Source organism: Crinia signifera, chromosome 8 (genome assembly GCF_055691185.1).
Source record: "Crinia signifera chromosome 8, ASM5569118v1, whole genome shotgun sequence".
Lineage (NCBI taxonomy): Eukaryota > Metazoa > Chordata > Amphibia > Anura > Myobatrachidae > Crinia > Crinia signifera.
This window is the reverse complement of record NC_139224.1, coordinates 115,132,012-115,148,036: the sequence shown is the minus strand read 5'-3', so window position 1 is coordinate 115,148,036 and position 16,025 is coordinate 115,132,012. Positions and strand designations below refer to the sequence as shown.

The 16,025-nt window shown below is 44.1% G+C and overlaps 1 protein-coding gene across 1 annotated transcript in view; it reads left to right on the top strand.

Annotated features, from left to right (window-relative positions):
- ALG14 (ALG14 UDP-N-acetylglucosaminyltransferase subunit) overlaps positions 1 to 15,575 on the top strand; it is a 64,444-nt gene extending 48,869 nt beyond the window's left edge. Inside the window, exon 4 of the mRNA XM_083157053.1 lies at positions 15,030 to 15,575. Coding sequence (XP_083013179.1) covers positions 15,030 to 15,260 — 231 coding nt within the window. The 3' untranslated portion in view covers positions 15,261 to 15,575. The remainder of the gene's footprint in view (positions 1 to 15,029) is intronic.
- Positions 15,576 to 16,025: the final 450 nt, after the last annotated feature.

Sequence of the window (16,025 nt, the reverse complement as noted above, 5' to 3'; positions counted from 1 at the left end):
ATTCCTGGGAATGACTCTGGACACGGAGGAGCAGAAGGTGTTCCTGCCGCCCGAGAAGGCTTCAGCCTTGCAGGACTTGGTAAGAGAGGTTCTATCAAGTCCTTGGGTCTCAGTGCACCTGTGCCTGAGGCTCTTGGGCAAGATGGTTGCTTCCTTCGAAGCCATCCAGTATGCCAGTTTCCACTCCAGGATTTTTCAGCTGGACATCCTCACGAAGTGGTCGGGATCCCCTCAGCAGATGCACAGAAGGATCTGCCTGTCTGCACAGACCCGAATCTCCCTTCAGTGGTGGCTAGATTTGCAGAACCTATTGGCGGGTCGCTGCTTCCAGATACAGGACTGGGTCCTGATCACCACGGACGCCAGCCTCAGGGGTTGGGGAGCCGTGATACAGGGAGTTTGCCTGCAAGGCCGTTGGTCTCCGATGGAAGCCAGGTTGCACATAAACAACCTGGAACTGAGGGCTGTTCAATATGCCCTCCTACAGGCGGAGCCTATGCTGCAGGGCGGTACAGGTCCAGTCGGACAATGCAACTACGGTTGCTTACATCAACCGCCAAGGAGGGACAAGGAGCATGCCCTGTATGAGAGAAACCAACAGGATATTCTCCTGGGCAGAAGGCCATGTAAAGGCCCTGTCGGCAATATTTATTCCAGGAGTCGACAACTGTGAGGCGGACTTCCTCAGTCGTCACGATCTCCACCCCGGAGAGTGGGGACTCCACCCTCAGGTGTTCCAGGACCTCGTAGATCTTTGGGGGCTCCCTCAGATCGACCTGATGGCCTCTCGGTTGAACCACAAGCTGGACAGGTACGGTGCCCGGACCAGGGACCCAGGAGCAGCAGCAGTGGATGCCCTGACTTGGACTTGGGACTTCCAGTTGGTGTACCTGTTCCCACCGCTACCCTTGCTGGCAAGGGTGCTAAAAAGGGTTCGGCACCAGAAAGTAGAAGCCTTCTAGTGGCTCCAGACTGGCCTCGAAGGGCCTGGTACGGGGACATTCAGGCCATGCTGGTAGAGGACCCGTGGCGTCTTCCTCAAAGAGAAGATCTTCTCCTTTAGGGACCGTTTGTCTTCCAGGACTTACCGCGGCTGCGTTTGACGGCCTGGAGGTTGAGCGGCAGATATTGGGCCTTAAGGACCTGCATCCCTCTGTTATCAAAACCATGACGCGTGCCAGGAAACCAGTCACGGCTTCTCACTACCATGGAATCTGGAAGAAGTATATAGCCTGGTGTGAAAGAAAGGCCTTGCCGCCAGTGGTATTTCGTCTTAACAATTTGTTAAGATTCTTTCAAGCAGGTTTGGATTTGGGCCTTCGGTTGGGATCCTTGAAAGTACAGATCTCGGCTCTGTCAGTATTCTTTCAGAAGAAACTGGCGCTGTTGCCGGAGGTCCACACCTTCCTGCAGGGGGTGCTGAGGATTCAGCCTCCCTTTGTGCCACCTACCGCGCCTTGGGACTTGGATGTGGTCCTCACCTTTTTTAAGTCTGCCTGGTTTGTTCCCTTGGAACAGGTGGAATTAAAACACCTTACTTGGAAGACTGTTGTCCTTTTGGCCCTTGCCTCAGCCAGGCGTGTGTCTGAGCTTGGGGCATTGTCCTGTCAGAGTCCTTACCTAGTGTTCCACGAGGATAGGGCTGAACTCAGGACCAGGCCGCAGTTCCTGATAAAGGTTGTGTCCGCCTTCCACTTGAACCAACCCATTGTGGTTCCTTCCAGCGCGGTACATCCTGATATTCCACTTTCCTTGGATGTGGTGCATACTCTTAAGGCGTATGTAAAACGCACGGCTAGACTTTGCAAGTCGTATAGCCTGTTGTTTTGTAGGATGCGCAAAAGAAGGGTTCTCCTGCGTCTACCAGGACCATAGCCCGTTGGATTCGTTGCATACAACAGTCCTATGCATCGGCTGGTTTGGCCCTTCCCCAAGCATTAAAGGCCCATTCCACCAGATCTCTTGGGACCTCTTGGGCGGCTGCCCGAGGTGTCTCGGCCATGCAACTGTGCAGGGCCGCAACTTGGTCGGGGAGTAACACTTTTGTCAAGTTTTACAGATTTGACACCCTGGCCAGGGAGGATTCCCAGTTCGGACAAGCGGTTTTACAGCAGACTCCGCACGTTCCCGTCCGTTCTGGTAGCTTTGGGACCTCCCCATAGTATACAACCCAGTATCCCATTGGACGGTAGAGAAAATAGGATTTTGGGTACCTACCGGTAAATCCTTTTCTCGTAGTCCATATGGGATACTGGGAGCCCGCCTCTGTGCGGCTTTCTGCTGTAATGGTTCTGTTCCTTACACTGTTCAGGCTTGTTGCCTTGTTATTATTATATATATATATATATATATATATATATATGGACCTTCTCCAAGGTTTCTTGGTGATCCCAGAAGTGTTGTTATGGTTCACCTACTTTTGTTATTTTATTTTATTATTTTGGTTTGGGTGTGCTGTGAGAATCTCACCACAATTATTGTTCACATACCTCCTCACATAGCTCTCCTTCGGCACAGTTTTTCATTAACTGACTAGTGGAGGGAGGGTAGAGAGGAGGAGCCAGTGCACCCACACTGAAAGCTTTAATGTGCCTGTCTCTCCTGCGGAGGATCTCTACCCCCATAGTATACAACCCAGTATCCCATATGGACTACGAGAAAAGGATTTACCGGTAGGTACCCAAAATCCTATTTTTGGTACTCTTTACTTAGAACGGCGCCCACGATTTTGATCGTGGGCATCGTTAGTAAAAAATCTCGGGCATTGAATGCACTAAAAAATCGGGTGCGATGCGACCGACGAGATGCCCGCGATTTCCCATAGGGAACAATGTTAAATGTCTCAATTGATCCAATTTTCCTGTTCAATGCCTCAATTGACCCGATTTTTCCATAGGAAACAATGTTAAATGGGCCACAGAGGCCAAATAGGCACCCTGAAGTGTATAATGGCCACCCGAATTGTTAATGCCACCCCACGATCAACGTCAACCCGAAGCGTGGCGAGCGGCGGCGGTACGCGTCCTACGACCTTTTCATACCCCCACTATCCACGTCGGCGTGGAGTTGAGAATAGAAAGTGTGGCGAGCCACCGAGCCCGAAGCGTGGCGAGGGTACGCGGACAGCTGTGAAGCCCGCGAGGGGACGCGGATACCTGTGGATACCTGTGGATACCTCGCGGGGCTCGCTGCGCTCGCCACGCTTCGGGCTCGGTGGCTCGCTGCGCTCGCCACACTTTCTATTCTCAACTCCACGCCGACGTGGATAGTGGGGGTATGAAAAGGTCGTAGGACGCGTACCGCCGTGGGGAGGCGTTAACAATTCAGGTGGCCATTATTCACTTCAGGGTGCCTATTTGGCCTCTGTGGCCCATTTAACATTGTTTCCTATGGAAAAATTGGGTCAATTGAGGCATTGAACAGGAAAATCGGGTCAATTGAGACATTTAACATTGTTCCCTATGGGAAATCTCGGGCATCTCGTCGGTCGCATCGCACACGATTTTTTAGTGCATTCAATGCCCGAGATGGCCATGATGGGCGCCCTTCTAAGTAAAGAGTACCCTTTTTTTATTTCTGATATCTTCTTAATAAAGGATCTTCTTATCACTGCTTTCATAGCATCGTGTCATATTCCCAGATCTTGATACATGTTGTTATCTGTTACATAATTTTCCCATTCTGTTTTCATTTCTGTATTCATATCTATTACCTCTAGCCAGAATGAATTTAGTTTCCATCCCATTTCTCCTCGATCCTGGTTGAGATCAATTTTTAAATATATCGGGAAGTGATCTGAAATACCCTAAAGGGGCATACACATGTAGAGATTTGTGCTAAGCAATTTTGCTTAAGCAAAAAAAGGCCGGGTAGTGGATCAGAATGAGAGATTGCGATCAGTATCTCTCATTCTGTACACATAGAGAGATTTGCAGGCATTTGCTAAGCAATCTGAGTTGATTTTGACTGCATGCACTGACTTAGTTAGCAAGAGATATTTAATCTCTCTGAGCATACACACTGAGAGATCTGTGCTTACTTTCTAAGCAATCTAGTCAGATTGCTCAGAAAATAGCACAAATTTGCTCTGTGTGTACACCCCTTTAGGGTGAGATTTAATAGGATGAGATATTCAGAAAGTGAGAGATTTGGGAAAAAATCTCCAGTTTTTTTAAAGCGGCAATCATTTACACTGCAAACAAAATCAAACTGGTTTTGCAGTGTAAATGTTTGCCGCTTTAAAAAAACTGGAGATTTCTTACCAAATCTCTCACTTTTTGTATCTCTCATCGTATTAAATCTCACCCTAAGTGTTCGTTCAGTTCACACACAAAACACAAATTATTAGAAATGAGCTTTGAATACTCAAAGGACACCAAGATTACCATTGAGTTATTAATTGGTTCCCTTTTGGGATGAACATGAATCAAACAATAACCCTACTGGAGTATTCAGTGGCCCAGCTCATGGAGTTTGTGGTTATTCTACCCTGTATGAAACCTTTGTTTTCTTAAAGAGCATGCTGGAAAAAGACGGTTCTTATTGCAGCAGAACTGATAATGGTAACTTGTTCTGTGTGCTGACATTTGGAAAATCTTGTTCCCCTGTGCTGTGGATAATAATTATGCACTGTGTCATTCCCAGAATAGTAGTGTTCTGGGGAGACCAAATCTGCAAGTAACTTTATCTTTCAATGGCCGGTATTTTGTTTTTCTCCTTGTTTCCGAGTGATTATAAATTCATACACCGCAATAGAGCATGATTACTTAGTTATATGCCTCAGTGGTTTATGCAAGCTACCATTTTGTTGATGGGCGAGAAACTATTAGTCATTAGATACGGTATGCTTTTCTTATTAGTGATAGAGGCCCAGGGTATAAACAATAGTAAAAACTACACTGATCCAATTGGTGTGAGATGATAGGTCAATAATTGCTGCCAAAATACAGAGATCAGGTATGTTTACCCATATCTATAGTAGTAGCATGTTTGGGTAATCATCATGGGGTGCGGTATGAAGGATCTACAGTAATTAGATTGAGATTCATTAGGTCGACTTCATGGTCAACCTGGAACAAGTAGACCATAGAAAAGGTTGACACAAAAATAGTTTTTTTTTTTTTTGTTTTTTTTTTTTTATGGGGTGTCATTTTGTATGTATCATCTGTGACCACAATCAGTGGAAACGGGGGGGGGGGGGGGGGGGTCACTGGTATAATGTCTGGCAACTAGGCAGCGCTTCAGGAAGGGCTTAAATAGACATTGCTGGTCTCCGGTTGTCTGCAAGAATCAACAGAAATTAACAAGCATTTTCACTGGAGGAGCCACGATCAGCTGACCAAATCTAAAATGGCAGCACTCGTGAGGATCCAGCGGGACTTCAAAATTAAATACTTTAATTTCAGTAAGGCATGTAGGAGGAAGCAGCAGGAACCAGAGAGCAGTAGCAGGATTTAAAACCCTGATTGTGACAATATGTAAAATATTTGTTTAACCCCTTCCCGACATTTGACGTACATGTACGTCATGGTCGGGAAGTACTTCCCGACATTTGACGTACATGTACGTCATGGCTTCTAACTGTCACTGCGTCTATAGACAGCAGACATCCCCCCTCGCCGCCCAGGGGGGGCAGGGGTGCCCCCCCCGGTCGGCGATCGCTGTGGATGGCTGTTCAAATCTGAACAGCCAATCACAGCGTTTCCTGTGTTACCGGCGGCTAAGCCGCTCGGTAACACAGAAAACGGTGGTGATCGGTGCAGCACCGATCACCACCGAGCGGCAGCACCCCCCTCCCACCCACCCGGCACTCACCCGGCAGCTCCGGGGCAGCAGGCTCACCCGGCTCCCCCAGCAGCAACAGCCTCAGCGCACGCAGCGCTTCCCCCCTCCCACCCCCCCCGCAAGCTGCAGCAGTAAATAATAAAATGGGTTGTAATGAAATATATATATATATATATATATAAATATAAACTGTAATCCCTTTTGGCTTGTGGAGGAGCCTTTGGAGAAAAAGAGCGGCACTCACGGATTTATGGGAATAGATATTTATATCATATTCGTGCAATACATTGAAGTCTCATACAAGCGACGTTTCAAGGCAGGATGCCTTTTCATCAGGAGAGACCCAAAGTGCTGGTAGTGCTGGTGAGGGGATGTAGGGAATGAAAAGGCATCCTGCCTTGAAACGTCGCTTGTATGAGACTTCAATGTATTGCACGAATATGATATAAATATCTATTCCCATAAATCCGTGAGTGCCGCTCTTTTTCTCCAAAGGCTCCTCCACAAGCCAAAAGGGATTACAGTTTGCATCAAGGATAGTGAAGGCACCACGGTAGTATACATCTGTTTGTCCGGAGTGCCGAGCGTATACCAGTATATATAAATATATATATATATATATGTGTGTGTATGTATATATATATATATATATATACACATATATGTATGTGTATATATGTGTATATATATATATATACACACATATATATGTATATATATATATATATATATATACACATATATATATATGTGTATATATATATATATGTGTATATATATATGTATATATATATATGTATGTATATATATATATATATATATATGCTTCCAGACAGATATTCCCGACATATGACGTATATATACGTCATGGTCGGGAGGTACTTCCCGACCGAAGACGTATATATACGTCATGGTTTTATAAACTGTCACCGCGTCTATAGACGCGGTGACAGTTTGGAGATGTCTGCTGTCCCTGACAGCAGACATCCCCCCTCGCGGCGATCGCTGCGATTGGCTGTTCAAATGTGAACAGCCAATTGCAGCGTTTTCTGTGTTACCGGCGGCTAAGCCGCTCGGTAACACAGTGATCGGTGGTGACCGGTGCTGTTAAGTACAGCACCGATCACCACCGATCGCCAGCCCCCCCCCCCCCCCCCCCTCCCACCCGGCAGCCCCCCTCCCTCCCACCCACCCGGCTGCCGCAGCGCCAGCACCCCTCCCAACCCCCCACCAGCCGCAGCGCCAGCCCCCCTCCCAAAGCTGGTGACCAAAATGGGGTCACATGTGGGGGGGTTCCACTGTATTGGTGCTTCGGGGGTCTTGCTAATGCGACATAGCACCCACCATTCATTCCACCACCAAAAATCACTCCTTCCCTTCTGAGTCCTGCCATGCACCCAAATGGTATTTTTGGGTCACATATGAGGCATTGCCGTACTGGGGAGAAATTGGGGCACAGATTTTGGGGTGCTTTGTCTCCTTCATTCCTTGCCAAAAAAAAAAAATTTGAGCCAGAACTGCATTTTTGTGTAAAAAATTACATTTTTTTTACACAAAAATGCAGATCTGGCTCAACATTTTTCATTTTCACAAGGAATGAAGGAGACAAAGCACCCCAAAATCTGTGCCCCAATTTCTCCCGAGTATGGCAATGCCTCACATGTGACCAAAAAATACCAGTTGGGTGCATGGCAGGACTCAGAAGGGAAGGAGTGATTTTTGGATTTTGCAGCACAGATTCTGGTTGAATGACCCCTGAAGCACCCATACAGTGGAACCCCCCCACAAGTGACCCCATTTTGCAAACTACACCCTTCAGGGAATTCATCAGGGGGTATAGTGTACATTTCAAACCCCCAGGGGTTTCACCAATTTTGATACAACTGAGCTGTGAAAATGAAAAATTAAATTTTTTCATTTTCACAGCCCAGTTGTATCAAAATTGGTGAAACCCCTGGGGGTTTGAAATGTACACTATACCCCTAAATGAATTCCCTGAAGGGTGTAGTTTGCAAAATGGGGTGACTTGTGGGGGAGGTTCCTAACTTTTAGCACTTATGGTGCCTAGAAACCTACATGGTGCCTAAAAAAAAATCTCATAAAAAGGAGGCTCCAAAATCAAGTAGGTGCTCCTTCTATTATGAAGCCTGTGGTTTGGTCAACGTGCACACTAGGGCCACATATAGGATATTTATGAAAACAAAAGAATTGGGGGAATCAATTTTTAGTCACATTTCTCTAGTAAAATCTACTGTGTTCGTTAGAAAAATGTATTAAAATTGCAAATCTGCAAAAAAAATGAAATTTTGAAATTTCACCTACACTTTGTTTTAATTCCTGTGAAACACCTAAAGGGTTAACAAACTTCCAAAATGCTGTTTTGAATACTGTGAGGGGTGCAGTTTTTGAAATGGCATCATTTATGGGGGTGTCTCACATACAAGTCCCTCAAAGTCACATCAGAACTGAACTGGTCCCTAAAAAAATCAGTGTTTGAAATTTTCTTGAAAATTTGAGAATTTGCTATTCATATTTGAAGCCTCCTAGTGTCCAAAAAAATGAAAAGGAGGTTGAAATAATGATTGCAACATAAAGTAGACATATGGTCTTTGTTAGTTATTAACTATTTTTAATTGGTATGTTTATTTGTCTCACAAGCAGAAAATGTGACATTTTGCAAATTGCAAAATTTTCCATTTTTTCACGACATTTTGGTATTTTTCACAAAAAAACACAGACTGTATCGACCCAAATTTACCACTAACTTGAAGTACAATGTGTCACGAGAAAACAATCTCAAAATCACTGGGATAAGTAAAAGCAAAAAAAAGTTATCCCCACTTAAGTGAAACATGTCAGATTTGAAAAAAATGGCTCTGTCAGGAACGCAAAAACTGGCTCTGTCAGGAAGGGGTTAAAGGTGCTTCCTATTTGGGCACCACTGACTACTGAAGCAGAGTTTCAGATAAGCATTTATATGTTACTTTTTATTGTACGAGTCCATTTTTACTAATTACTTGTGTTTTAAAATAAATTGTAATGAAACAATATCACACTATCAAGTTTTTTTCCCAGCTGGGAGCTTTTTGGTTTTAAGGTTTTCCTGTTTGACCATATGAGAAGTTCCCATAGACCTGGAACCTTAAAAAGTGAGTCATATTTCTAGTATACTCACACTTGGATAATAATGATCACTTGGCATAATTAGGCTTTTATCACTATACAACCTCCAGGTGGTAGTAGCGGTCTTTTTAAGCACACAAAGTACTGAAGCACTTTCTATGCAGTTCTTAAGCTGTGTACACACACGGGGGGGCAATATATTGCTCAGTTTCTCCTTTTCATCAGTGACCAGAGATGGTGGCTGATGAATGGGAACCTCTGCCGGGGGAGCCGCAGAGGGAATCAGCTGATCGCAGCAGCTTGCTCCTGCGATCAGCTGATTCCCTCTGCGGCTCCCCCGGCAGAGGTTCCCTTTCATCAGCCACCATCTCTGGTCACTGATGAAAAGCCAATAGGGAAAGTCACAGTAAGTAAATTTGCAAAACAAAGTTTACAATAAAAGCTCACATACACAGAGGTTTAAAATTGTAGGTTCAGCAATAATCACCATAGCAGTTAATACAGCAGATCCCAGACAGCCAGACGTGTAAGTATGAGCAGCTTCACACTGCAGGTGCAGGTAGCTCCTGGTAACCCCTGTGTCTGTGAGCTTTTATTACTAGTAAAGTTTGTTCTGCCAATCTTTTACTATCTCTTATATATTTAGCCAGATCTGTCACTCATCCCCTGTATAGCTAACGCTCGCGCCCAGCTGGATACACAAACCCGCCCCCCCCAGGCAAAAGTGTTCTATGTGTATAACATTCTACATACCCCACCCCCTCCCGCGATTCGCGGGACCCCTGCGAACCTCCCTCCTGCGATTTGGGCGACCCCCCCCCCCGCGCGCGATTCGCAGAACACACAAACCCCCGGAATTTGCTGAACCCCCCTCCCCCCTCCCCCGTGATTCAGTGCGTCCCCCTCCCGCGATTTGCAAATGTATGCCCCCACCTGCGATTTGCGCCCCCCCCCCCCGAGACCCCCCCTCCCGCGTTTCACGCCCCTCCCGAGATTCTAGCGCCCCCCTCCCGCGATTCGTGCCCAGCCCGGAATTTGCGGACCCCCTCCCGCGATTCACGCCCCGCGCCCCCACCCGCGATTTGCGGACCCCCAATGTACATCTTACTCTGTAACCGCTTTTTAATTAAACAAATCAATGCACACCCCCAAATCATATGCTCTCTATTTAACACATTTCACCTATAACTCAAGTTGCAATACAGGCCATCTTTCATACAATTCTAACCATATGTCTCGCAATACAAACGTTCACAAATTAAGGGGGTGACCCCTTACGATGGTGTGAAGATCGCCCGTAGGGCGCGATGAATCACCTAGTATACACATATATATATATATATATATATATATTTATTTGTTTCAATGTGCATATATGGAACTTACAGTTCAAATTATTTATTTTTGGAGTGCTGCTAAGTGCTTTAATATTTTATGACCTTGCCCTTTAAGTGCAAATTTGGAATGACATTGGTACTGTAATGTGCATTTCTTTACCGGAAATGGACTACTTGTTTTTGTTTCTTTTTAATAATTTTTTTGCAGCGTATTACTAAGACATCTGCATTATTAAGTTTCTGGGTAAATGAAGGAGTTCTTGGCAGTCATACCATACAGGCTCTATCTTCCCCATAACACACTGTCTGGTGGTGTTTGAGGTTTTTCCATAGGACCCTAACTACTGTATAAAATGTCTATACTTAGCTCCGCTCAATGTGGGATCTATTTAACAATCTCATTAACCATAATTAATTATGGCCGCATAAAACAGCATAAGAAAAGATTATAGGTAGCAATTAATCATCCGTCTTCTGCTGGGATAGCATATCACTACTGCCGACTAGGATACTCCACAGTTATGCATATACAGATCAAAAGCTTAATAAATGGACATGAAAAACCTGAAGACTGCTGGAGAGGGATCTTCTGATCTTTTCCTGTTAATCTTGCATTAGCATTTAAAATCTAAGTCCAACTCTGAAAATTGAGAATAATGGGGACTGATGGCGCCTACACATGGGCCAATTTCAGGGTATTTTCTAAGCGATCTGACTAGGCATGGCTCCGTGTGTGGGGGCCATAGTTATAGGAATGCGTGGCCCCGCATGTCGCTATCACTGGGCAATTAATATCCAGCATGCCAGGCAGGGCCAATGTTCTCACCACAGAACACTGGCCCTGACAGATCGCTTAGCACACAACGCTGACAAATTGCATTGTGAATGGCACCGCTGAAAGGTTTGCAGTAAACCTCTACAAGTATACAGAGGGCCGAGCTGGTCCATGCCTGTCAAGAAGACTTAACCATGCTGTCTTCTGTGGTGCAAGGTTCCTAGTATTTAGGACATGGCCACGCCCAGACACACTTGGCCAAGCTCCCTCTTGTACCAAAAAGACCACCTGGTGGACATGTCAATGTACACCTGTGCAGGATTACCAAAAAAGTAAGCTCCAGTTCTCCTTTAAACTACAACTATCGAATTCACTCTGTTTCGAATGATTCTCATGAGGTATTAATTTTGTGCATTGTACTCCCATTCATTAATTTATCTAATGGGTTATCTTCATGACCAGGCAGATAGTATTTAAATCATTGTTTGCATTGTTGAATATTGTCATCGTTTATACAGTATATTGGGTGACACAGATCCAACAGTGCCCAGGTACTCTCAGGAAGACTAGCTTGGAGTTTACTCATGATTTACCAAGGTTTATACTAAAGCTAGTCTACTAGGTAAAAGGTTAGGTCAGGGCTTTTATGTAGCAGAAAAGCTTAAACAGAACGAAGCCCTATACAATCAGGGATTATTATAATAAAACTGAATTAGCAAGAAAACACTTGTGTCCAAGTCAATTTTGGTTATTTTTAAATGTTGGGTGGGAGCTCAGGGATTTGGGAGCATTGCCAATGAATTTTCTTGAAATCTGTCTGATGAATGTAACCATGTTAATGGCTGTAAATATCTGTTCTGGGATTTCCTCATTTGTAATTATTCTGTCATGTGACGCAAGCCTATCGCATAGAGAAAGAATGGGGTCAATTACCCTTCTCCTAATTACAGATAGGAGTGGCTGTGCAAAGTGATCTATTGCTTGGTTCAGTTTGATTGTTAAACCAGAGGATTAGAACATTTAACAACGATAGTGTTGTCACTTTAATCCTGCGTACATATAGGACATCATGTTAATTACTTCTGAAGATTAGTCAAACAGGACAGTCAATATGAACTCCAGGCAAGGTTACGAAGAAGCTATTAATATCTAACCTCTTAAAGTGAGTTAACACTAAGATATTTCATTTTGTGGTGAAACTGCTGTCCAGAAAACTGATTTATCTATCATCCTCTGCATGTACTACTGCGGAGGGCAAGTCCCACTCAACCTCTACAGGGTGGAAAAAATGTATCTCTTCCCCACCGGACCAGATGCATAGTGTAGCCTGCCGGATCAGGAAGTAACACCGTCTTGCACATGCACTCCAGTCACCTTTGTATTAAAAGTAGATGGGGGATGGACTAAAGTTCTCTCAATATCACGCACCATAGCATCTCGAAAGATGGGGTACAAAGTCTAGGAGGCTTGGTCTGCTGAGGAGGCACAGCTTAGCTTCCAAGTGGAGAGGCCAAGCCTCCTACAGTGTACAGCCCAGTATGTAAAGAAGAACACTGGCATACCCAACAGGCCATGCCCAATAGATCTCAGCACCTGTATCTGTTGTCGCTTACTCCTAGTAGTGACCCGATACCAACAAGTGGATAAATTCAGAATAAATAGCGCATCGCATTATAAATGAACCCTTTGAGTGCCATCGTTGCTGTGAGCCTCAAAATATCTGCTAGAAATGCCAGCATCGCTCACAGCGGCTGTTCTATTTTTGGGTGTCGTATTTAACTAAACGTCAATAAATTGACTTGGCTGTGAGCCGTGTGGCATTTTTAGTGGATATTTTGAGGATCGCAGAGCAACGTTGGCACTCAAATGGTTACAGAAATACATCCTTTTTGTTAGGAATTATTTTTTATTTATCAGGCATTTGATATAATATTTGGTTTTGAAACAGCTAGAATAACCAATTTTATCAAACAAAATTGTCATACATTTCACTGGTCACCCGGAGCTGCAGTATTTCTGTGAATAAAAGTTCTGAGGTTATCAAGAAGTGCAAATTGCCAATCCAGCTCACCATGATATATGACTAAATGAGAAGCTATCACAGCAAGCTATCATTGCACCTGTGGCGGGACAGGCACTACCTTGAGCAGCTCTGCCTTCAAGCACTACATAATCTGCACTTTCACAGCTAAAAGTAGCAGTAAAGGTCTATACTGGTGGTGTCCATTCCAGCACAAAATGATGCTGCACATGTTCAATGGGTATGGATCATTGGATTGACAGCATCTAGGTTGACATGACTGAAGGTCGACATGGGGTTTTTCATAATTTTTTTTGTACTTATATGTTAGTTGGGCGCCCAATATAGTTAGTACGCTCATACCCCCACTTACCATGTCGGCATGGAGTTAATTTTATATAGTGTGGCGAGCACAGCGCGCCACCGAGGCCGAAGCTTGGCCAGCCCCGGAGGGGACGCGGAAAACTAAGCAAATAGCTTAGTGGGCGCCCGACCATCATATATGTACCTTTTTTTTTTGGTCCGGAATTTCAACACAGTCGACATGGACACTGAAACGTAGCACCGCGCCCCCCTGCATGGCACGCTGTGCTCGCCATGCTTCGGGCACGGTGCCTTGCTACGCTAGGCATTTTTATTCTCCCACCAAGCCCTAGTGGATGGTAGGGCATAAAATACCTCTTGTCGGCACACATCGGCTCAAAAAAATTGTGACAACCCCATGTTGACCTTTTGACTGTTGACCATCCACCTGTCGACCTAATGCTTGTGTCGACCTAGTGGTGTCAACCTAATGCTTGTGCACCTAGTGACTGTATCCCTGTTCAATGTACTGCAAAATGATTCTGCACGTGTTCCTTGTCAGAACAGCTATTGCTCCCCCTACTTATCGCTACAAATGGGCAGTAATAATAGTTGTCAGGCTCTAGTGCCAACAGTGATAAATAACCTTAATATTGATAAAGATGATCATAGCAGCTCATGATAAGCAAAGTATGCGTGTGTCTGTATACCATATATACATTTTTTTTTATGCTGAAAACCCCCCCCCCCTTCGGCTTATACTCGAGTGAGGGTCCCACTTGAGTCAATATGTTTTCCAGTTTTTTGTTGTAAAATTAGGTGCCTCGGCTTATATTCGGGTCGACTTATACTCGAGTATATACAGTATGTATTTATATTATATTGTGACAGTCAGCATTCCCCCACATGAAAGTGGTTTTGTTAGCAGTGGCAGAATCGCAGGTGTAATCAGCAGGACCGGGTTTAATGCTTCCCATGGCAGAGTCTCCTTGCTCTTGATGGTGAACTATCTACCCGAGTGATAGGCTGGGGGTGTGGGTTAGGCTAGAGACCATTGGAGCCTTTTAGGAGTCTGCTATGTCTGTATGCTACTGCCTGTGATACCAACTGTATATGAATGTCACCTGCTATGCTGTACCTGCTGATGAGAATAAACTACCAAGTCGTCATCTGAAACCCTGTGTTTGTGATCTTGGTCACAATATATAATATCCATCCCAAACTTTAGCAATCAACACTTGTGCTTTGGCTAGAGAATTGTCTAAATATATTAATATAAAGGTGAATTCTGATTGTAAATGCACTTTTGTTGATTAGATTATAGGGTATCTATCACCTATTCATTCCTACAAGCTGTATAAGATATTACACAATGTCTCAGCAGGAACATACAGATGCTGGCATTGTATATCTGCCATTTAACCAAATCAAAAGACCGCTTAACTTGTGCACGATAAAACTTATTTTTCCACTTGACTAGTGCGTGCCATTGGGTAGTGTATCACTAATTATATCAGTAGTGTCATGCCAAGGTACGTCATATGATATACATTAGAGATGTTTTGTAAGGATATGTGAACTCCCAGTAATTTCATTTAACCATTGGTGTGACTGATGGATAAATGACTAGTCATTTGTCTGTGATTATAATGGGTGTGTAATTTGTATTTCTGCTTTATCCCTTTAGATCTTATGCAATGGGCCAGGGACGTGCATTCCTGTGTGTTTCTCTGCACTCCTCCTCGGAATATTGGGTTTAAAGAAAATCATCATAGTCTATGTGGAAAGCATCTGTCGGGTGGAATCTCTCTCGTTGTCTGGGAAACTTCTGTACTACTTCGCAGACTATTTCATTGTCCAGTGGCCTCTTCTCAAGGACAAATACCCAAACTCCATATATTTGGGAAGAATAGTGTGATCACAGGTGGATGCTACATACTTCCCATTGGTCTGCTTTGGAACAAGAAGTATTATCTACTTTGTACAAAACATGTGACTCTTTATCTTGGTATTTTACAAATAAGCAGGTCGCTACTTAGGTCTGTTACATGAGAAGAATAAAGTCTGGAGACTGGAATTACACTTTTTTACCTGCTTATAATATTCAAACTAAAATACACGAGTGCACTTAAGGAAATACTAGGGTGATCAGAAAACATATGTGTAATACAATCTGCAATATTGCTGTGTACTTTTATATATGGAATAAAATTTGAGGCTCTGGCACATTTTTCTTAAGTTTTGAATATTTATCTACTACGCTTGTGACTTCATCCGCAAGACGATGCAGTTTTTTGGGCTTCCGTCAAAGCAATTCAATTGTTGCTTTGTTCAAGTCCCCATTACTTCTGACATGCTCGGGATTAGCCTAAGCAAAGTATCTAAATCGGACTAAAGTCCTCTCTGAAATTTAAGGAGTGCCATCTGGGCTCCCAAACTGGACACTTTTTATTACATTTCTGGTCACTACACTCATGGCCAAATGGCAGAACAATTGAATTGCGGCAAAAAATTGAATGTTCTCACCCAGAGTTTATTTCTGAAACAAGGAACATCCTGTGGTATTTTGCCTATAGCTTAAAATCCATTAGATGGATGAGGTGCTGGGCATAAATAAATCTGTCACGACCCTCAAAAACACATCTGGATTTATGTTTGGTTTGCGCATCCTACTTAATTAAAG